The sequence below is a fragment of the Phycodurus eques genome, chromosome 18 (assembly GCF_024500275.1).
Source record: "Phycodurus eques isolate BA_2022a chromosome 18, UOR_Pequ_1.1, whole genome shotgun sequence".
Lineage (NCBI taxonomy): Eukaryota > Metazoa > Chordata > Actinopteri > Syngnathiformes > Syngnathidae > Phycodurus > Phycodurus eques.
The window spans coordinates 2,124,549-2,147,848 of record NC_084542.1 but is presented as its reverse complement, the minus strand read 5'-3'; the positions used below and the strand labels follow the sequence as shown (position 1 = coordinate 2,147,848).

At 43.7% G+C, this 23,300-nt stretch overlaps 3 protein-coding genes across 6 annotated transcripts in view; 2 read left to right on the top strand and 1 right to left on the bottom strand.

Annotated features, from left to right (window-relative positions):
• Positions 1-1,123: 1,123 nt before the first annotated feature.
• On the bottom strand, positions 1,124-7,882 carry LOC133417114 (gap junction Cx32.2 protein-like). 2 transcript variants are annotated; one of them, XM_061704618.1, is made up of 2 exons: positions 7,824-7,882; positions 1,124-2,137 (listed from the first exon to the last, which is right to left on the bottom strand). In XM_061704618.1, exon 2 carries the CDS (start codon positions 2,119-2,121, stop codon positions 1,264-1,266), a length of 858 nt encoding a protein of 285 aa, XP_061560602.1. In that variant the 5' UTR covers positions 2,122-2,137; positions 7,824-7,882; the 3' UTR covers positions 1,124-1,263. The 2 variants fall into 2 exon arrangements, with proteins under 2 accessions (XP_061560602.1, XP_061560600.1); XM_061704616.1 differs by having other exon boundaries at positions 7,702-7,862.
• Positions 7,883-13,203: 5,321 nt separating this feature from the next.
• Positions 13,204-16,897, top strand: LOC133417115 (gap junction Cx32.2 protein-like). The gene is made up of 2 exons (XM_061704619.1): positions 13,204-13,288; positions 15,130-16,897. The coding sequence occupies exon 2, from the start codon at positions 15,154-15,156 to the stop codon at positions 15,868-15,870; it is 717 nt and encodes a 238-aa protein (XP_061560603.1). The 5' UTR covers positions 13,204-13,288; positions 15,130-15,153; the 3' UTR covers positions 15,871-16,897.
• Positions 16,898-19,559: 2,662 nt separating this feature from the next.
• The window catches only part of cep85l (centrosomal protein 85, like), a 33,296-nt gene continuing 29,555 nt past the window's right edge, over positions 19,560-23,300 (top strand). For all 3 annotated transcript variants that reach the window (XM_061705230.1, XM_061705229.1, XM_061705231.1), the window contains exon 1: positions 19,560-19,814. In XM_061705230.1, coding sequence (XP_061561214.1) covers positions 19,766-19,814 — 49 coding nt within the window. In that variant the 5' untranslated portion in view covers positions 19,560-19,765. The remainder of the gene's footprint in view (positions 19,815-23,300) is intronic.

Below are 23,300 nucleotides of genomic sequence, written 5' to 3'. Positions count from 1 at the left end.
GACGGCTTCGAGGAAATTCTGGTCCACCATCCGGCGTCTAAGGAGAGGAAAGCAGGGCACCACCAACACTGTGTATAGTGGGGATGGGGCGCTGCTGACCTCGACTCGGGAGTGAGTCGGTGGGGAGAATACTTTGAAGACCTCCTCAATTCCACCGACACGCCTTCCCATGAGGAAGCAGAGTTTCTCTGAGGCGGGCTCTCCTATCTCTGGCTTTGAGGTCACAGAGGTAGTTAAAAAGCTCCTCGGTGGCAGGGCCCCGGGGGTGTTCCTAAAGGCTCTGGATGTTGTGGGGCTCTCCTGGTTGACACGCCTCTGCAACATCGCGTGGACATCGGGGACAGTGCCTCCGGATTGGCAGACTGGGGTGGTGGTCCCCCTTTTTAAGAATGGGGACCGTAGGGTGTGTTCCAACTACAGGGGGATCACACTCCTCAGCCTCCCTGGTAAGGTCTATTTAGGGGTGCTGGAGAGGAGGGTCCGTCGGGAAGTTGAATCTCAGATTCAGGAGGAGCAGTGTGACCCTAGTGAAGATAAGCAGTTCAGAAAATGGATGGATAGATGTTTTCTTATGCATGATTTTTCATGTGCTTATATGAATTTGTGCTGTTACTACAGTACCTTACAGCCTTTTCACAAATTGCACAGCTTTCCGTTTTCATTTTGGGCCTGAAAATCTCGCCACATAGCGCTCCTCTTCCTCTCTACCATTCTTCTGCTCCATATCTTTGTGGATGCATGTGTTGTATATGTGCTGGTGGGTAGGCAGACCCTAGCTGGCACCTTGCTCACTTGTTTGCTTTGCACCGCTAAGTCACGTGATGGCAAAACATCAACACACAAGAGAGGGAAGGAGGAGCAAAGTGTACCTGCTCCATGTTGAGACAGAAGCCATAAATCTGGCGAGCTGGGAGTCGCCTGTTTGCAAAAATTGCAGCAGTGCATAGAAGAGTGAAACTGAAACTACAGTATCGATCTCAACACTCTAGTATTGATCCGATACTGATACTGACTTGATATCAATACTATCAATATGTGGATCGATCCGCCCACCATTACTAGAAAAGACTCCGTAGTTTACAAGTAATTTTACATTTATGTGACATTGAACAACATTTTTTACATTTTTGGTATTTTTATTTTTTTTGTAGAGCCCACACATTCATTATAGCACTTTATTTGCCACATCACAATGAATACAAAAGATTCAAATGAAAAAAAAGTTTAATTCAACCTTGAAGGTTTCATGAGTTGTCCTTCTTTTCACTCTGCGTGGATGTGACTGTTATCACTGCTTAAGCACGTGGTGACCTGAGATTGTATCGGCAACAGAGGGTAACCTCCATACTGGTTTCTCATGGCTCCCCATGCTGGCTTGGTTGGTGCGCGCGGCTGTCCAGTGAGCACATGAGACTGCGCTGCGGGCTGTCTCTTTGCGCTTTTCCCTTTGTTGCACAGCAGGTACACAATCTCAACAATATTGAGGAGTACTGAAATACCAGAAACGGCAAGCATGAAGAAGATGAAGATGGTCTTCTCTGTGGGACGAGAAATATAACACCTGGAACCACTCTCAAGCGCACAAGGCGGTGAATTCTTACAATGGAAGTTGGACACAACTTTAAGAGGGCCAAAGACATAGAATTGTCCAATGGTAAAGCCCCCCTCCAGGATTATCTTGAACACCAGCTGGGTCATGTATGTGTAAAACAAGATGCCTTTAATTTTAACCTTCCCTCTTTCATCTGTGTACTTAGGTGTCTTCAATGCATTTCCATTTATTTTGCTCTGCTCCAGCTCTATCATTTTCTTCTCCTTGTGGATGATGAGGACAGCATGGCCAAGGTAGACCAGGGTGGGTGTTGACACAAATGTGATTTGCAGCACCCAGTAATGCACATAAGACATGGGGAACATCCAGTTATAGCAGGAGTTTGTACATCCTGGTTCTTTCGAGTCACAGTAGAACTCGGACAATTCATCCCCCCAAACGTTGTCTGCAGCAGCGCCCAGTACAAAGATCCTGAAGATGAAGAGGACACTCATCCAGATCTTTCCTACCACAGTGGAATGAGCCTGGACCTTGTGGAGAAGTTTGGACAGGTATGACCAGTCACTCATGGCAAATAACTAACATCTGAAGGAGAGAAACAGATACTGATGTCAAACACAAGGAAAGGAAAATTTCTGTCAATGATAGAAATAATATTTGTCAGCCTACAGCCCCGATCATATTGCAGAGGCGCATGTCCTGCAGCTAGAACTCACAGACCCCCTTAAATGTTTCACTCGTTGTTATATTGCAGCCATTTGCTAAAATCATTTTTCTTTTTTTCCCCCTCATTAATGTACACACAGCACCCCATATTGACAGAAAAAAAATGGAATTGTTGAAATCTTTGCAGATTTATTAAAAAAGAAAAACTGAAATATCACACAGCCATATGTATTCAGACCCTTTGCTGTGACACTCATATATTTAAATTGGGTGCTGGCCATTTCTTCTGATCATCCTTGAGATGGTCTACACCTTCATTGGAGTCCAGCTGTGTTTGATTATACTGATTGGAGTTGATTAGGAAAGCCACACACCTGTCTTTATAAGACCTTACAGCTCACAGTGCATGACAGAGCAAATGAGAATCATGAGGTCAAAGGAACTGCCTGAAAAGCTCAGAGACAGAATTGTGGCAAGGCACAGATCTGGTCAAGGTTACAAAAAAATATCTGCTGCACTTAAGAGCACAGTGGCCTTAAATGCAAGACGTTTGGGATGACCAGAACCCTTCCCAGAGCTGGCCGTCCGGCCAAACTGACCAATTGGGGGAGAAGAGCCTTGGTGAGAGAGGTAAATAAGAACCCAAAGATCACTGTGGCTGACCTCCAGAGATGCAGTCGGGAGATGGGAGAAAGTTCTAGAAAGTCAACCATCACTGCTGCCCTCCACCAGTCGGGGCTTTATTGCAGAGTGGCCCGACGGAAGCCTCTCCTCAGTGCAAGAAACATGAAAGCCAGCATGGTGTTTGCTAAAAAAAAAAAAAAGAACACACCTGAAGGACTGCAAGATGGTGAGAAATAAGATTAACTGGTCTGATGAGACCAAGAAAGAAATTGTTGGCCTTAATTCTAAGCGGCATGTGTGGAGAAAACCAGGCACTGCTCATCACCTGTCCAATACAGTCCCAACAGTGAAGCATGGTGGTGGCAGCATCAGGCTGTGGGGGTGTTTTACAGCTGCAGGGACAGGACTGGTTGCAATCGAAGGAAGAATGGATGCAGCCACGTACAGGGATATCCTGGACGAAAACCTTCTCCTGAGTGCTCAGTACCTCAGACTGGGCTCAAGGTTCACTTTCCAACAAGACAATGACCCTAAGCACACAGCTAAAATAACAAAGGAGTGGCTTCAGAACAACTCCGTGACTGTTCTTGAATGGCCCAGCCAGAGCCCTGACTTAAACCCAATTGAGCACTTCTGGAGATATCGGAAAATGGCTTTCCACCAACGTTCACCATCCAACCTGACAGAACTGGAGAGGATCTGCAAGGAGGAATGGCAGATTCCCAAATCCAGGTGTAAAAAACTGCATGCTTCACATGTTGGTGAAGGAAATAGGGGTGATGACGAAGTGATGGGTAAGTACGGCATCCAGGAAAGGAACTTGGAGGGACAGATGGTGGTAGACTTTGCAAAAAGGATGCAAATGGCTGTAGTGAACACTTTTTTCCAGAAGAGGCACGAACATAGGGTGACCTACAAGATCGGAGGTAGAAGCACGCAGGTGGATTAGATCTTGTACAGACGATGTAATCTGAAGGAGGTTACCGACTGTAAGGTAGTGGTTGGGGAGAGTGTGGCTAGACAGCATAGGATGGTGGTGTGTAAGAGGACTCTGGTGGTGGGGAGGAAGATTAGGAAGACAAAGGCAGAGCAGAGAACCATGTGGTGGAAGCTGAGACAGGACGAGTGTTGTGCAGCTTTTCGGGAAGAGGTGCCAAAGGCCAAACAAGAGGCATATGATGACATGTATGGCAAGTTGGACACTAAAGAAGGAGAAAAGGATCTATACAGGCTGGCCAGACAGAGGGATGGTGATGGGAAGGATGTGCAGCAGATTAGGGTGATTAAGGATCCAGATGGAAATATGTTGACTGGTGCCAGCAGTGTGCTAGCTAAATGGAAAGAATACTTCGAGTAGTTGATGAATGAGGAAAATGGGAGAGAAGGGAGAGTAGAAGAGGCAAGTGTGGTGGACCAGGAAGTGGCAATGATTAGTAAGGGGGAAGTTAGAAAGGCATTAAAGAGGATGTAAAAATGGAAAGGCAGTTGGTCCTGATGGCATTCCTGTGGAGGTCTGGAAGCATCTAGGAGAGGTGGCTGTGGAGTTTTTGACCAGCTTGTTCAATAGAATTCTAGTGCGTGAGAAGATGCCTGAGGAATGGAGGAAAAGTGTGCTGGTGCCCATTTTTAAGAACAAGGGTGATGTGCAGAGCTGTGGGAACTATAGAGGAATAAAGTGGATGAGCCACACAATGAAGTTATGGGAAAGAGTCGTGGAGGCGAGACTCAGGACAGAAGTGAGTATTTGCGAGCAACATTATGGTTTCATGCCTAGAAAGAGTACCACAGATGCATTATTTGCCTTGAGGATGTCGATGGAAAAGTACAGAGAAGGTCAGAAGGAGCTGCATTGTGTCTTTGTGGATCTAGAGAAAGCCTATGACAGAGTACCCAGAGAGGAACTGTGGTACTGCATGCGGAAGTCTGGCGTGGCAGAGAAGTATGTTAGAATAATACAGGACATGTACGAGGGCAGCAGAACAGCGGTGGTGTGTGCTGTAGGTGTGCCAGACGAATTTAAGGTGGAGGTGGGACTGCATCAGGGATCAGCCCTGAGCCCCTTCCTGTTTTGCAGTGGTGATGGATAGGCTGACAGATGAGGTTAGATTGGAATCCCCGTGTTCGAGAGGAGGATGGAGGAGATAGGCTTACATGGAAAAGTATGACGCGCTGTGGCGACCCCTAAAGGGACAAGCCGAAAGGAAAAGAAGTGTGTACATTTAATGAGGAAAAAAAATGAAATACTTTTCGCAAATGGCTGCAATATAATAAAGAGTGACAATTTAAGGGGGGTCTGAATACTTTCCATACCCACTGCATACCCACTGCATGTCATTACAATACAAACCTATCTACAATGTTCATATCCACAGTGGATATAAAAGTGAAAATCACATCCATCCACAGTTAGTGAAACACACGTCCCTGTTAAAATACTGATGAATAATATATTTTAATAAATCATATTATCAATATAGGCGGCACGGTGGTTGACTGGTTAGCACATCTGCCTCGCATTTCTGAAGTCCTTGGGTGCCTGTGTCGGTTTTGTCCAGGTACTGCGGTTTCCTCCCTCATACCAAAAACATGCATGGTAGGTTAATTGAAAACTCTAAATTGCCCATAGGTGTGAAGGTGAGTGCGAATGGTTTTGGCCGTGCAAGTAGCTGTCAACCAGTTCAGGGTTTACCCTGCCTCTCGCCTGAAGTCAGCTGAGATAGGTGCCAGCGCACCCTAGTTAGGATAAGCAATTGAGAAAATGGATGGATGGATATAATCAGTACAATCAATATCATTTCAAAACTTTTTTTCCCAAAACAGCGCAGTAAATCTGCGTACCATTGTGTAAACCCTGTTACATGAAGGGATTACTGTGGTAAAAGCATACATGTTCTTATACTTGGGATGTTCAATACCACTTTTTTTTTTTTTTTTTTTTAGCAGGAGATAAGCAGCTTGGATTTGCAAAATAATTATGGTTTGGCCTCTGGTTCCATTTGGTGGTTTAGGGCTGTAAATACACACCAGACACACACCAATGCTTGGATTCGTTCAGTATTTCTAGGAAAAGCATTATAACACATGAGGTTTACAGTATCTTGAAAAATGTGAATTATAATGGGAATTAATGGTGCCATAGAATGGGATAAAAGTGTATAGTCAATGTTTATCTCCTACTCCTAATAACTTGGAAACTGCGCTATGGTTTTTAAGTTTAACTTGTTCATTCATATAAACCCCCTAAATTCGTTTGGAACAGTGTTGTCTGTACCGAGATGTGCTGTGTGCTGTTTCTACCCCTAGGTGTCAGTAAAGCCTAACGTATGGAGTTAAATGCCTGGATGACATTATGGTGGGGAAGAAAAAAAAAAAACGGAAAGACGATGACGTCACGTCGGTGTGATATGTTCCTTGCTACGTTCAAAAGGAACGCTGACCGAATGATGCAATCCTCAAAGGTTAACGAAAGGTGGTATAAAGGTTAAAATACTGTCACTGATTAGAAGATTTGACTTTCCGTAGAGTCCCTATGTCACGTGGGTAAAAAAATGAAGGCGTTGATTGGCCGAAGACGAGATCCGTGTATCGCCAATCGATTGCTATTCCTTCCAGTTCCGGGATGTCTGTCACAGCTAATTTGAAATTGTATTTGTCGAACTGAATCTGAAATGATCAAACTGAATGTGAAAATATGTAATTGGATTTTTTCATTGCGTCTAAAAAAATTCTTACATTGACTTTCAAGTTTATTGGACTTCAGCTTTCAAATTATACTCTTCAGATTCAGTTTTTGAAGGCAATGTTTCAAATTAAACAATACAAATTCAAATTATGTTTTTCAAATTCAGTTTCTGAATGCAATTAGTCAAGTGTAGAAATTCAAATTCAAATATAAATGATTCAAATTCAGTTTTTTTCACATATTCAGCACATACTTCAGCCCACAGTATTCACTCTTGAGTACTCACCGATACCGAGCACTGATACCACTAATATTTTTGAGACATAACATTTAAATTAACACAACGACAGATAATTGTGAACAAAGATCTTTCTGTTGCACGTGTTGCCAATGTGTAAAACCACCGCAGTGCAGCGCCAACTACTGCCGAGGAGGATTTACGCTGTCAGATTTGTTTGGGCTTAAGTATCGATGGCTGGTATCGGATGCCTTAACGAATACCCGCATAGTTCTGAAGTTTGGCCTTCCTATATGGAATTTTAATGTTCTCACAATGCTTGCACTTGTTTTCTCTGGGTGTTTTGGCTTCCTACCACATTCCAAGAACATGCATGTTGGGCTAATTGAAGATTCTAAATAATACTTCGGTCTAAATGTATGTGTACGTGGTTGTTTGTCGTCGATTACAGGGTGTAAATGCGTTGTAGATAGATGCCAATTCCACTCACATTCACCTTGATGACTAATTTAGAGACTTCAATTAACCTAACATTTTTTTAGCTTCCCCACAGATACATTGATGTTCTTTTTCATTTTACTCATACAGGGAGGTACATTTACATATTTTTGGGGTTTAAAAAAAAAAAAGCCTCCAAATGATTTTTTTCATCAGAAAAATGATCTATCTATCTATCTATCTATCTATCTATCGATACAGTGTGTCGACTTGTTTTCTACAGATATGATTTTCTCAGTTTGCTTACATTATTACACACTATTTTCTCTACATTATACTGGTACATTTTATTTAGTCAAATATAGGCTCAGAAATCTCAGCGCAATGGCACAATTTAAAAAAAAACAGTCTGTCCCTCATTGAGGAAGCAAGCTATGCTATGATACCTCATTCGAGTATAACATAACAAATGCATATTTTAATGTTATAAAAAATACTTGCCTGACACACTTCCAGTTGCCAGAAAATATTTGTCAAAAAGAAAAGAAAACCGCAATTGGTTGGACAACGAGGGCGAGACTTAAATACAGCTAAGTCAAATGGGTTTGGCTTGATTGACTCACATCAGCGTGACGCTCTCAGCTTCTTGTTTCGCTGTGTCCAACTCGTGATTATTTTGAAGAATTTCATCAATCCGCTTTCCTGGTAGATTCATTCCCACAGTAAACTGACCTCCCACTATTGACGACGTAGCCCACACCCAGACGATGCGTGACTCAAGTTACACCCTTTTTAATGTGAACTTGGATGTGCATTCGTATGCTAAGCCAGGGAAGAAAATCCATCCATCCATTTTCCGTAACGCTTATCCTCACTGGGGTTGTGGGCATGCTGGTGCCTATCCAAGCTGACTGTGGGCGACAGGCGGGGTACGCCCTGAACTGGTCGCCAGCCAATCGCAGGGCACAGAAAGACAAACAGCCATTCACACCTACGGGCATCAGAAACCACTGTGACCCAAGCTTCAGTCCTGTTTGAGCCCATTATTAGTGTACATAACATAAGCGTTTGAGGCCACAGCTGCTCTATGTATGAGTATGAGAACAACAAACAAATCAGGCTACTGTCCAAATTCTTAGCTTTATGTCTCTTCCCGTCTTTGTCTGTCTTGTCTTTCTTCATACTATATGGTGTATCACATCCTTCCTGGAAGAGATAGGTATTAGCGTTCCGACTAGAAGGTGCAATTCCTGGAGAAATTGCGTGTGAATGCTCTGCAATGCTGATAGAAATCATGCGCTTGAATGAGCTGAAGATGTAGAAGTTGGAACGGTGGGAATTGGTTTGAGAAATAAGGACACTGGAGCTAAAAATGTAGAATTTGTCTTATTGTGGCTAAAATGCGGGTATTTTAGCGTTGCACAGTGAAGAATGTGGGGAATGTGGGAATATGGGGAATGTGGAAAACATGTAGTAAGTGGAATGGTTTGAATTGGTGAAGAAATGTGGAAGCAGGGGGGAAGAAGGCAGAATAGAGTGGAATGGGGGAGAATGTGGGTGTTTTAACATCATCAATGGGTGCAAAATGTGTAATGTGGGTAATACGGGAATGTGTTTTGAAGAGGTTCTGAATGAACTGAATGTTTTAAAAGTGAAAGAGAATGAAGTGAAAGTATTTTGTTGAAAGTGTCATTGGGAATGAATGGGAATTTTTTGGGTGTAAAATGTGGAATTGTGGGTAATGTGAAAAGGTTGCGGCTTAGATGAGTAATAGGACGCGTCGCATGAATTTTTCCGAACATGTCGAGGTCGGATGTAAAACGGCGAAGGAGATGCCCGTCAAAAAACGCGGAGCAATAATAAAAAAAATAAAAATAAAGGGAGAATAACATATGTGTGAATGCTTGAGCTGACATGATGGGACGAGCCAAAAGTCACAACAACAAAACTTGACATACACTGTATATATGGTCAGAAGGGTGACACTGAGATCTCGACTGCAGTCAATGGGGCAGGTCTGGCTCAAAAGCGGTGGTTTTAATGCGCAAGATGTCACGCAGGTGGGAGTCACTTCGTCTTGTCCTCACGCGGTTCTTATTCATGTTCATGACTGAGGATGTCTTCTCACATAAGTATGTCGAGCCAAACAAGCTCAACATTTTCTTAGCTAATGTTCGAATCTCTTGGAACCTGTCTTTATCCAGCTGCTGGTAAAAGTTGACAAGAGGGAGTCGTTGGCACCGGCTGCGACACTCCGTGTCACACTGTAGCTCAATGAGCTCCAGCTGCAGGTGGGCTGGAACGTCACTGAGATCCACGGAAACGGGTGAAGAAAAAAATCTCCTTTTCTGTTGAAACTCCTCAGTCTGAGATGAGATGTTTGCGGCATACCTCCTCGTTTGCGCACTGATATTGTGCGCTGGAAAACAAGTCATTATTTCTTGGAGAGATTGGAAATGTGTAGTATTGGGCTGCGTTTGTGACAGGTGGGTTATGAAAAGTAGCAGCTTGGTCCGAAAGGCTTTAATATTGGCTTGGTTAGTTCTGGCATCGGTTGTCCCTTTTTTTGCCAAGAATTATCCAATTTCCTCTTTGAGTGAGTAGAAACGCTGCAGTGCAGACCCCCGACTGAGCTATCTTACATCAGTGTGATACACATCATCTCCGTATTCAGCGTGGATATCCAGTAGAAATTGTTGAAACTGGCGGTGGCACAGGGCTTTGGAGCGAATATAATTAATAGCCTACATCACCGGTTTCATAACGTGATCATATTTCAGATGTTTGGCTCATAGAACTTGTTGGTGAATAATACAATAAAGTTTCATAGCTTTACCTCCTTCTTCGCTTACTTTGTTACACACCAGAGTTGATAATCCACTGTGCTCGCCAACCATGGCAGGTGCGCCATCCGTAATAATCCCCGTGATTTTATTCCACTGTAATTGTATGTCATCTACGGCGGAACAGACAAAAGCAAATAAATCTCTCCCTCTTGTTTGGTCCTTAAGGCTCTGGAGTGTTCTCTGCCATTTTCATCACACAGTCTTTAATCAGAATCAGAATCAGAATCATCTTTATTTGCCAAGTATGTCCAAAACACACAAGGAATTTGTCTCCGGTAGTTGGAGCCGCTCTAGTACAACAGACAGTCAATTTACAGAACACTTTGGAGACATAAAGACATTGACAAAAAACAATTGTGCAAAAAGATGCAGAGTCCTCTAGCACTTAGAGCAGTTCGAACGACCAACATTGCAATAGTCCGGTGCAACGACCACCGTGCAAAGGGCGCCGAGACCTCAAGGAGTGCATGCGGCCTAAAGTGACGAGTAGTGCGATCATCTGGGACAATGTCGGCCGTGCAAATGCTACAGATACTCCTCAATCAGTGTGCAAATGGAGCAGATGCTACTCTGGCATGAGTGGCCAGTATATGCAAATAGTGCAGCATGGCGAGACAACTACAGTGAGTGCACGAGTAATGTATAATTGGCCCCACAGAAATGTGACAACGAACTCAAGTCAAAAACTTTCCAGCTTGTTGTACTGGAATTATAGGTTAGGTGTTTAAGAAGTTGATTGCAAGAGGGAAGAAGCTGTTGGAATGTCTACTAGTTCTAGTTTGCGTTGATCGGTAGCGCCTACCTGAGGGAAGGAGCCGGAAGAGCTGGTGACCGGGGTGCAGACGGTCAGAGAGGATTTTGCACGCCCTTGTCTTAGTTCTGGCAGCGTGCAAGGCCTCAATGGTGGGTAGGGGGGTACCGACAATCCTTTCAGCAGTTTTGATTGTCCGTCGCAGTCGGAGTTTGTCCTTTTTTGTAGCAGCACCAAACCAAACTGTGATGGAAGAACACAGGACTGATTCGATGACCGCTGTGTAGAACTGTCTCAGCAGCTCCGGTGGCAGGCCATGCTTTCTCAGAAGCCGCAGGAAGTACATCCTCTGCTGGGCCTTTTTGAGGACGGAGTTGATGTTGGTCGCCCACTTCAGGTCCTGAGAGATTGTAATTCCCAGGAACTTGAAGGTCTCGACGGTTGACACAAGACGGCTGGACAACGTGAGGGGCAGCTGTGGCGAAGGATGCCTCCTGAAGTCCACGATCATCTCTACCGTCTTGAGCGTGTTCAGCTCCAGGTTGCGTCGGCCGCACCACAGCTCCAGCCGCTCCGCTTCCTGTCGATATGCAGACTCGTCACCGTCCTTGATGAGGCCGATGACAGTGGTGTCATCTGCAAACTTCAGGAGCTTGACAGTCGGGTTCGCTGAGGTGCAGTCGTTCGTGTAGAGAGAGAAGAGCAGCGGAGAGAGGACACAACCTTGGGGTGCCCCAGTGCTGATGCTGCGTGTGGATGAGGTGGCCTCCCCCAGCCTGACCTGCTGTGTCCTGCCCGTCAGAAAGCTGTAAATCCACTGGCAGTGGCAGGTGAGACGCTGAGCTGGAGAAGCTTGGTGGAAAGGAGTTCAGGGATGATGGTGTTGAACGCTGAGCTGAAGTCCACGAACAGGATCCTCGCGTAGGTCCCTGCACTGTCGAGGTGTTCTAGGATGAAGTGCAGTCCTATGTTGACTGCATCATCCGCAGAACTGTTCGCTTGGTAGGCAAACTGCAGGGGGTCCAGCAGGGGACCTGTGACACTCTTGAGGTGGTCCAGCACGAGACGTTCAAAGGACTTCATGACCACAGATGTCAAAGCGACAGGCCTGTAGTCATTCAGACCCGAGATTGCAGGTTTCTTGGGGACTGGAATGATGGTGGAGCGTTTGAAACAGGATGGAACTTTGCACAGTTCCAGAGATCTATTGAAGATCTGAGTGAAGACTGGAGCGAGCTGGTCCGCGCAGACTTTGAGGCAGGATGGGGACACATGGTCCGGTCCTGTCGCTTTGTTAATCTTCTCTTGTTTGAAGATGCGTCTCACATCCTGTTCATGGATGGTTAACGCAGAAGTCAGAGGTGTGGTTGTGGTCGCGGGTGCGGCCGGGTGGGTGTGTGGAGTGAAACTGTCCTTTTCAAATCTGCAGTAGAAGGTATTCAAGTCGTTGGCTAGTGTGCTATTGTTCTCAGCTTGGGGGGGATCGTCGCTTGTAATTAGTCAGTGATTGGAATGCATGCCAGACTGATTTTGATTCGTTCGGGCTAAACTGTTTTTCCAACTTTGCTGCATAGATCCTCTTTGCAATGTTAATTTCTTTAGTAAGCTGGTTTCTAGCTCAATTATACAGGGCCCTGTCCCCGCTCTGATATGCATCTTCCTTAGCTTGGCGAAGCTGCTTAAGTTTAGCAGTGAACCACGGCTTGTTGTTGTTGAATGTTCCAAATGATTTTGTTCTTACACAAACCTCTTCACAGAAACTGATATAGGATGTGACAGTGTTCGGATATTCATCCAGGCTGCCAGCTGAATTTTCAAAGACACTCCAGCCTGTGCAGTCTAAACAGCTTTGAAGTTCCATCTTGGCTTCATTGGTCCACTTTTTGACTGTTTTCACTGTAGGCTTCGCACATTTAAGTTCTTGCTAGTACGTCGGTATTAAGTGAATTAAGCAGTGATCAGACGAGCCCAGGGCTGCACGAGGTATAGCACGGTATGCGTTTTTTACCGTAGTGTAGGAGTGAGAGTAAAAACTATGTTTTAAAAACTGCATAGTAATAAGCGGGAATAGCTCATCTGCCCCAAGTGAGCCCCAAGCATGCATTTTACGAGTTGACACTTCATTACACTTCACCGGTACCTTAGAAACCAAGCAACTGAAAAGAAATCAAGGATTTAGCATTAACTCTATGGAGCAGCTATAAGTTCAATATGTTTTAAAAGGTTATCTGTGTGGCAGTTGAAAAAGTGTGAGACTTACTCATGCATAGTGGAACAATAAGGTGTTGTCAGGTACTAGCAACAAAGTTATCCCTCAGCGTAAATTGTGTCATCACTGCGCTGAGTGATAGTCACACTGCGTGAGGGAGTGCAAGTGGGTCGGTGTATGATAAATCTGATGATTCTGCAAGTTTACTATAAGCTATAAGAGGGAAGTGAAACTGTTATAGAGCAAGCGCAACAACACAAGGAAGCAGGAACCATTGCTTAGGTAGGCACCATTGTTACTCTCTATGAAGATCTATTATTTGAATAATACAGTTTAATTTATTGAGTTGTTAACATGTAAGATATATGACAGAGAATATGTTCGTGTTTCACAGCTCTCAGGAATATAAATGTTGATGATCAACAGTCATCTGGAACAAATTGGAAGGAAATATAAAGATTTATTGCACCTAGCATATACAGTAGATTCTATCTAACAAAAGCATTATATACTGTAAGTGGAGATTGTATTATTTCATTAAAGTGGTGGGATTGACAGATAAACATTGTACAATGAATGTACAAATGATTTTTTTTTTTTTTTATTACAACACGGTTCCAATAAAAGTTTGTTATATGAATATTGTATGTGGATTTTCATTCAATTGTAGACCCATTTAATACCATCCATTCTTTTCAAGGCTTGTAAAGTTAAAGTGTGTGGTAAAGTTTAGTAATGACCTGTATTCATTGAAAGGGTGTATTGTTGCAATATAAACTCTGTAGCTCCAGCACAATATTCAATACAATATACTGTATATTAAAGTTGGGCAGAATTCCTTCATGGGGAGGCAGGTGGACCTGAAGGATTAAAAAGAATGAATGGTTCATTTTATTTTGTGATGAGCAACAATCAAATTAAGGAAATGAGGAACATAAGCTTCGAGGAATAGCAAGAATGTAAGAGACAAAATGGATGTAGAGCCATCTACATCAAAGTTCTGTAGAATGCGCTGACTGGTATGAAACTTGTTAACTAATATAGACCACATGAAAGTAATGACTGCCATAGAAAAGGAACAGAGTGAAAACCAGTTTCTAATTATGCCGTGCGTGTATACGCAACGAAGGTGTGGACCGCACACTCAGTTTTTATTGTTACAAAATATTTTGGTTTCCATTGTTAGCTACACTTAGCAACATATTCAACTACAAACACAATAATACACAAAAAAAGTAAAAGTATTATACTTTAAAGTCCTCGTAAAATGAAAATAAATGTATTCTAAAAGTCACAATTGCTCCGCCATTTTAGCCACATCCAAAAATCAGGAAAACTGCAATACTTATAACAATTCATCGCTCAGTGGCAGCTAGTAAATAGAGGGCGCAACTAGAGGTAACTAATCGAATATTAAATTAACAACTCTTTTGATCATGGATTAATCATTTAGAGACCTTGTTTAATTGACTCTTAACAGTAAATATTGACTGACTATCTTTGTGTTTAATCAAAATAAGACATTTGCAAACATCAGATTTTCTTTTGGAAAAAACTGATCAACATTTTTTTAATTAGATTTTCTGACATTATGGCGCAAACCAGGAACTGAATCATTCAATCATCACCATTTGTTTGTGCATTTTTTCTTTGCCCGATTGCGGGGTTAAGATTTTTGGATATCGTCAATCATTGCCAATTGTGCGCCTGTGAAACCCTTTGAGGCACTTTTGTGATTAAGGGCTATACAAATAAACTTGACTTGACATGGTTTTTTCTTCAATTACAAATAAAGTCCTGTTTTCTAACAAAGGGGTGGAAATGTTGAAAATGTTTTTTCATCCGATGCATCAGTTAATGGAAAAACAAATAATTGACAGATGAATCGATTATTAAAATAATCGTTAGTTGCAGCCCTAAAATACGTATTTTTTTTTTGAAATATGTATATTACATATCTACTGTATGTTTAGATGAGCAGGATTAATAGTATATACAGTAATGATGACTAAAGTTGTCTGATTTTGTGACATTTCCAGTCTGGTGTGCACAAATTTTTTACCCATTGACTCTCATTAAATATTTGACATGCATAGTATAACTGCTTGTATTTTCTCCCACAGATCTGTGAGCGATCGGCTGCCGTCATGGGGGAGTGGTCCTTCCTATCGGAGATGTTGGACAAGGTCGAATCACACTCGACTGTATTTGGCAAGGTCTGGATGAGTGTTCTTTTCATTTTCAGAATCTTCATTCTCGCAGCTGGCGTGGAACGAATATGGGGAGATGAACAAGCCAACATGGACTGCAACACCAAAAGCCCCGGCTGCAAAAATGCTTGCTATGATGCGTCCTTCCCCATATCTCATACACGCTTCTGGGTTCTCCAGATCCTCACTGTCTCAACACCTACTTTCATCTATCTGGGTCACGTCCTGCTTGTTATTCGCAAAGAGAATAAGCTCAGGAGACACTTGGAGCAAAAGCGGGACTCAAATTGGATAATCAAATCTCCTAAATATTCTGATGAACATGGCAAGGTGAAGCTGAAAGGCTTTTTGTTGGTCAGCTATATGATGCAGCTTCTGTTCAAGATCTTGCTGGAAGTGGCCTTCATTGTGGGTCAGTACTTTATCTACGGCTTCATTCTCATGCCTGATAAGATTACGTTCCAAGGCGGAAGCTGTCAGACTGACACAAACTGCTTCATCAGTCGTCCGGCAGAAAAAACTGTGTTCATCATCTTCATGTTGGCGATGGCCGTCCTCTCTGTGGTGCTCAACATTGCTGAAATGTTCCATCTGATTATTTCAAAGATGTGCCAGAGGAAAAGGAGGAGCATTGGTTTAAATCTTAGCGACTAAATTTGCCAAGTTAACAATAAGGCAGGTCAAAAAGCCACAAATAGAATTTCAGTTGGTTGTTTTTAATTTTATGCAATTTTTTTTTAAAGTCATCCTTTCCTTATAAATACAACAGAAAACATGAAAAGTACAAAACAATGAGACAAAAAGTTCACTATATCGTTAAGGGCCCATATTTGGTATTTTAGCCACATCGTGTAAGACATTTGATTCCTCACAAGCAATAAGCAGAGAAAAATATTGATGAAAAAGAATACTGTCCAATATAACACAATAAAGGACATCGAAATGATAGAGGGACACTCTGAGTTAGTACGAGTCCAAATACATTTTTAGAGGGAAAAATGCCTTTAAAGTCTGGACTGGATTATACACATCCCAAAAACATGCATGGTAGGTTAATTGACAACTCCAAATTGCCCTTAGGTGTGAATGTGAGTGCGAATGGTTGTCTGTTTGTGTGTGTCCTGCGATTGGCTGGCAACCAGTTCAGGGTTTACCCCGCCTCCTGCCCGATGATAGCTGGGATAGGCTCCAGCATGCCCGCGACCCAAGTGAGGAGAAGTGGCTCAGAAAATGGATGGATGGATGGATGAAGGTTACAGTATGCTTTATTCATTTCTGACTTTTCGGAGAAGCCCAGTAAGGCAGCTCAAATTTGATTGAATTCAGTTTGAATTTACTCATTCCTGCTCAAAATGGTGAAATGTGGGCGGCTGACTGAGGCTGAATGAAAGGTCCTCATTAAAGCATTTCATGATGCTGATTGGTCTCTGTGACAGAAATGACAGGTGGTGTAATTTGTTAAGCACTATACATTTTAACATTTTATGTTCTCATACTTGTTTAAATTAACACTGATGATGATTTTGTAAGTGCATTCAGTTGTAATTTTGATTTTTTTTTTTTTAATCAAATACAATATGTGTTGGAGAGAATTATGGCAAGCTATTTTACAACCCCAGTTTCAATGAAGTTGGGACGTTGTGTTACACATAAATAAAACAAGAATACAATGATTTGCAAATCATGTTCAACCTATATTTAATTGAACACACTATAAAGACAATATATGTTCCAACCGATTAACTTTATTGTTTTTAGGAAATAATCATCAACTGAGAATTTTATGACTGCAACACGTTCCAAAAAAAAGTTGGGACAGGTGGCAAAAAAGACTGAGAAAGTTGAAGAATGCTCATCAAACACCTGTTTGGAACATCCCACAGGTGAACAGGCTAATTGGGTACAGGTGGGTGCCATGATTGGGTAGAAAAGGAGCTTCCCTCATTCACAAGCAAAGATGGGGCGAGGTTCACCTCTTTGCGAACAAGTGAGTGAGAAAATTGTCGAACAGTTTAAGGACAATGTTCCTCAAAGTACAATTGCAAGGAATTTAGGGATTTCATCATCTACAATCCATAATATCATCAAAAGGTTCAGAGAATCTGGAGAAATCACTGCATGTAAGCGGCTAGGCCGAAAACCAACATTGAATGCCCGTACCTTCGATCTCTCAGGTTGCACTGCATCAAAAACTGACATCAGTGTGTAAAGGATATCAGCACATGGGCTCAGGAACACTTCAGAAAACGATTGTCAGTAAATACAGTTCGGTGCTACATCCGTAAGTGCAACTTGAAACTCTACTATGCACAGCAAAAGCCATTGATCAACAACACCCAGAAACGCCGCCAGCTTCTCTGGGCCCGAGCTCATCTAAGATGGACTGATGCAAAGTGGAAAAGTGTTCTGTGGTCCAACAAGTCCACATTTCAAATTGTTTTTGGAAACTGTGGACGTCGTGTCCTCTGGGCCAAAGGGGAAAAGAACCATCCGGACTGTTATGGACGCAAAGTTCAAAAGCCAGCATCTGTGATGGTATGGGGCTGTGTTAGTGCCAATGGCATGGGTAACTTACACATCTGTGAAGGCACCATTAATGCTGAAAGGTGCATACAGGTTTTGGAGAAACATATGCTGCCATCCAAGCAACGTCTTTTTCATGGACGCCCCTGCTTATTTCAGCAAGACAATGCCAAACCACATTCTGCACGTGTTACAATAGCGAGGCTTCGTAGTAAAAGAGCGCGGGTACTCGACTGGCCTGCCTGCAGTCCAGACCTGTCTCTCATTGAAAATGTGTGGCGCATTATGAAGCGGAAAATACGACAACGGAGACCCCGGACTGTTGAACAGCTGAAGCTGTACATCGAGCAAGAATGGGAAAGAATTCCACCTACAAAGCTTCAATAATTAGTGTCCTCAGTTCCCAAACATTTATTGAATGTTGTTAAAAGAAAAGGTGATGTAACACAGTGGTAAACATGATCCTGTCTCAGCTTTTTTGGAATGTGTTGCAGCCATACAATTCTAAGTTAATGATTATTTGCTAAAACAATAAAGTTTATCAGTTTGAACATTAAATACCTTGTCTTTGTAGTGTATTCAATTAAATATAGGTTGAACATGATTTGCAAATCATGTATTATGTTCTTATTTATGTTTAACACATCGTCCCAACTTTATTGGAATTGGGGTTGTAAATCGATACACTAATAGGGGACAAATCATACATCTTTATTAAAACGCTGTCAACTAAAATGGGCTTCCAAAGGGTCTGAGCCGGAGGTTCTCAAAATGCGTGTGGGGGACGAATGAATGAATGAAAACATAAGGTTTTGTTTTCCTCTCAGGGAGTTGTGCCATGATACGTAATCATATCGAATTGGACTGGACCCAAAAGCAGACTGAAGTGGAGGGAGGAAATGAAAATGGTTTATTTTGGGGGTAGCTCAGGGTTTGTATTTACAAGGCGAGTTGGTGGCCCGTAGGAACAAGGAACGTGTAGGAAGGTGGAAGAGCTTGACGGCGTGGTTGGAGCGGGCAGCAAACCAGAAGAGAACACAAGTGGGTAAGTATAGGTGCTGGTAGCCTGATGATCAATTTACACACTAGCGCTGGTATATGAGAGTCAGCCTGTGTACCACAAACGAGTGCGAATACTCTGGCGCTGGATCCCTGGGTCAGGCAGGCTTAAATACGGGCAGCGATGAGTGGTGATTGGGAACAGGTGCGCAGGTGAGGGCATTGGTAATTGCTGTGGAGTGAGAGAGAGAGAGAGAGAGAGAGAGAGAGAGAGAGAGGGGGGGGGGGGGGGGGTGAGAGAGGGGAGAGGAGAGCTGGGCACAAAGCGCCACCCAAGCTCCAAAAGAGGAACTGCAGGGCACCGATCATGACAACTTGGTCCATGTTTTAAAACCCATTTTTGTGGAGAGGCAATTTTTCAACAATTCATTAATACCAACGTTGAATGAATATTAAAAAAATAAATAAATAAATAAAATAAAAAAGAAACACTACATTGAACATAATTCCACAGTTCAGGTGCTTGAAAACAGTTCCACTGATTACAACCTGGAGTTTATGGCAGTTCACGTTTGTTGTTTCCCACTGCGGCCCTGGAATCAGCTCATTTAATTGAAACAGGGGCAAGACTCTCACTACTTACAAGCATTCAGCGTAATGGTGAGTACTATTTTTGTATTATTTATTTGATGCGAAATAGTTAAAATATTTCTTTATGTGAAAACAGTCCGTGTCGCAAAAAAAACAAAACAAACAAACAAAAAAAATAGAAGACAGCGTGGAGGGTGTCGATGACGTCACTTCCACTCAGTTCGCACCGGACGTCATCCAGTAGTCGAGAAAGAAGCCCGTTACTTGAAAATGTCTCGAGACAAATGACATCCACTTTGGGCCCAAAGGCACTATATCGCCCTAAAACGTGCTGAAATCCCACACTGGCCTCCTTTATTCCATTGTGGCTTTTTTCTCCCCTTCCGACCGCAAAGCTGTTTTTCCGGCTGTTATGTAAAACATCTTAACACTGCCAATGTGGAACAGAGGTGATCTGGACGATGGATACGATTCTTACAAAACAGGTGAGATTTATTGAAATTCTGTGACTGAATCTTCCTTGATATTGTGACTTGCTGCTCGATAGATATGTTAGTGATTGATATACGACGCTTGATAATATCAAAGGCCGAAATGTAGCGGCAAAAACAGCCGACGAGAATTTTACGTCACTGCGTTGGCAACAAGACTGCACGAATACGTCGCGTGGCGGAGAGAAGCTTATCTATCTATCTATCGATCTATCGATCTATCTATCGATCTATCTATCGATCTGTCTATCTATCGATCGATAGATCGATCTATCTATCGATCTGTCTATCTGTCTGTCGGTCCACCTAGCTAGCAAGCTATTATATACATCGCATTATAAAAAGTACACAGCCTGTACGACTCAATTTCATATATACATATTTGTCCATCCATCCATCCATCCATCCATTTTCTACCGCTTATCCGAGGTCGGGTCGCGGGGGCAGTAGCTTTAGTAGGGACGCCCAGACTTCCCTTTCCCCAGCCACTTCATCCCGCTCTTCCGGTGGGATCCCGAGGCGTTCACAGGCCAGCCGAGAGACGTGGTCTCTCCAGCGTGTCCTGGGTCGTCCCCGGGGTCTCCTCCCGGTGGGACGTGCCCAGAACACCTCACCGGGGAGGCATCCGAATCAGATACCCCAGCCACCTCATCTGGCTCCTCTCAATGTGAAGGAGCAGCGGCTCTACTCTGAGATCCTCCCGGATGACCGAGCTTCTCACCCAATCTCTAAGGGAGAACCCGGACACCCTGCGCAGGAAACTCATTTCGGCCGCTTGTATCCTGGATCTTGTTCTCACCTACGGCTCGTGACCTTAGGTGAGGGTAGGAACGTAGATCGACCGGTAAATCGAGAGCTTCGCCTTTCGGCTGAGCTCCTTCTTTACCACAACGGACCGATACAAAGTCAGACGCCGCACCGATCCGCCTGTCGATCTCCCGTTCCATTCTTCCCTCACTCGTGAACAAGACCCCAAGATACTTGAACTCCTCCACTTGGGGCAGGATCTCATCCCCGACCTGGAGAGGGCACGGCACCCTTTTCCGACTGAGGACCATGGTCTCAGATTTGGAGGTGCTGATTCTCATCCCAGCCGCTTCACACTCGGCTGCGAACTGCTCCAGTGAGAGTTGGAGGTCACGGCTTGATGAAGCCAACAGAACCACATCATCAGCAAAAAGCAGAGATGCAATACTGAGGCCACCAAACCGGACCTCAGCAATGGAGGCGCGGAACATGGTCCATTTGGACTCAATGTCCCCGGAACATGAGCAAAATTCTGTCGGAGGTGGGAGTTGAAACTCTTTCTGACAGGGGATTCCGCCAGATGTTCCCAGCAGACCCTCACAATACGTTTGGGCCTGCCACGTCGGACCGGCATCTTCCCCCACCATCTGAGTCAACTCACCACCAGGTCGTGATCAGTTGACAGCTCCGCTCCTCTCTTTACCCGAGTGTCCAAGACATGCGGCCGCAAGTCCGATGACACGACCACAAAGTCAGTCATCGTGTCCTGGTGTCAAGTGCACGTGTGGACACCCTTATGCTTGAACATGGTGTTCGTTATGGACAATACGTAATGAGCACAGAAGTCTAATAACAGAACACTGCTCGGGTTCTGATCGAGGGGACCGTTCCTCCCAATCACGCCCTTCCAGGTCTCACTGTCATTGCCCACGTGCCCATTGAAGTCCCCCAGCAGAACGATGGAGTCCCCAGCGGGAGCGCTCTGCATCACTACCCCCCCACTCCAAGGACTCCAAAATGGGGGGTTACTCTGAACTGCTGTTTGGTGCATAGGCACAAACAACAGTCCGTCCTACCCTCTCGTCCACCGGTGTGAACCCCAACGTACAGGCGCCGAGCCGGGGAGCAATAAGTATACACACACCTGCTCGGCGCCTCTCACCGTGGGCAACTCCAGAGTGGAAGAGAGTCCAACCCCTCTCGAGAGGACTGGTACCAGAGCCCAAGCAGTGTGTGGAGGCAAGTCCGACGATATCTAGTCGGAACTTCTCGACCTCACACACCAGCTCGGGCTCCTTCCCTGCCAGAGAGGTGGCATTCCACGTCCCTAGAGCCAGCTTCTGTAGCCGGGGATCGGATCGCCAAGGTCCCCGCCTTCGGCCACCGCCCAGCTCACACTGCACCCGACCCCTATGGCCCCTCCCACAGGTGGTGAGCCCATGGGAAGGGGGACCCAGGTTACCCTTTCGGGCGTTACCCCCCATGGGTGCAGCAGGCGCTCGCCTTCGAGCCCCACCCCGGGCCTGGCTCCAGAGGGGGGCCCCGGTGACCCGCGTCCAGGCAAGGGAAACCTGAATCCATTTATTGTCATAGGGGTTTTTGGAGCTGTGCTTTGTCTGCTCCCTCACCGAGGACCTGTTTGCCATGGGTGACCCTGCCAGGTGCGTGAAGCCCAGACAACTTAGCTCCTAGGATCATTGGGACACACAAACCCCTCCACTACGATAAGGTGACGGCTCAAGAAGGGGTGTGTGTATATATATATATATATATATATATATATATATATATATATATATATACATATATATATATATATATATATATATATATATATATATATATATATATATATATATACATATATATATATATATATACATATATATACATATATATATATATATATATATATATATATATATATATATATATATATATATATATATATATATATACATATATATATATATATTTCTAGGGGAAGTAAAAAAAAAAAAAGAGCTAATGTGGTTGCAGAAGTGTGCACACCCTAACAGGACGTGGCAGTGTTGGAGTCTATCAAATTTTAATATGTTAAATAGGAGTTATCACACACCTGCCACCATTCCCACAGTGTTTTATTTTTTACTTAGCCTCTCAAATTTCATTTTATTTCAGTTGGCTTGTACATGGTATAGGCCACATTAATGGTGGAAAACGTTTAATAATATTTATCTTGGTCACATTTTTAATTTCATGAAAACCTACTATTTGAACATGAGTGTGTACACTTTTTATAGTCTGCCTGTCTGTCTGCCTGTCTGTCTGTCCGTCCGTCCGTCCACCGAGCTAGCAAGCTAGCTAGCGCTTCAAATGTATGAAGACAAGTTTGTGGGGTCAAGTACATTTGTAATAGACTTTAGTTGATTCTCTGGGTTTTGTGGAATGTTTATTTACTCTGCTGCTAGAATGTTCCATACCCTTTGCTCCATACTATATCGCTGCCTGCACAATTATCAAGATTAGCTTCTATTAAGTGTCAAGCCATCAAAACTACATCCAACAAATATCACCTCCTTCGTTACCATTCCAACTAGTGTCAGCCCAGCAACTGCGCTAGAATTAACATGATAATTCTTATAAATGTGGTAAATGTGCCTTGTCATTATTGGCGACCAGTCCAAGGTGTACCCCACCTCTCGCCCTAAATCAGCTGGGATAGAGAACATCCATCCATTTTCTCTACCGCTT

What these genes read in the sequence shown, in the direction of transcription:
- LOC133417114 (XM_061704618.1), bottom strand. Translation starts at nt 2,121, where the DNA reads ATGAGTGACTGGTCATACCTGTCCAAACTTCTCCACAAGGTCCAGGCT.
- LOC133417115 (XM_061704619.1), top strand. Translation starts at nt 15,154, where the DNA reads ATGGGGGAGTGGTCCTTCCTATCGGAGATGTTGGACAAGGTCGAATCA.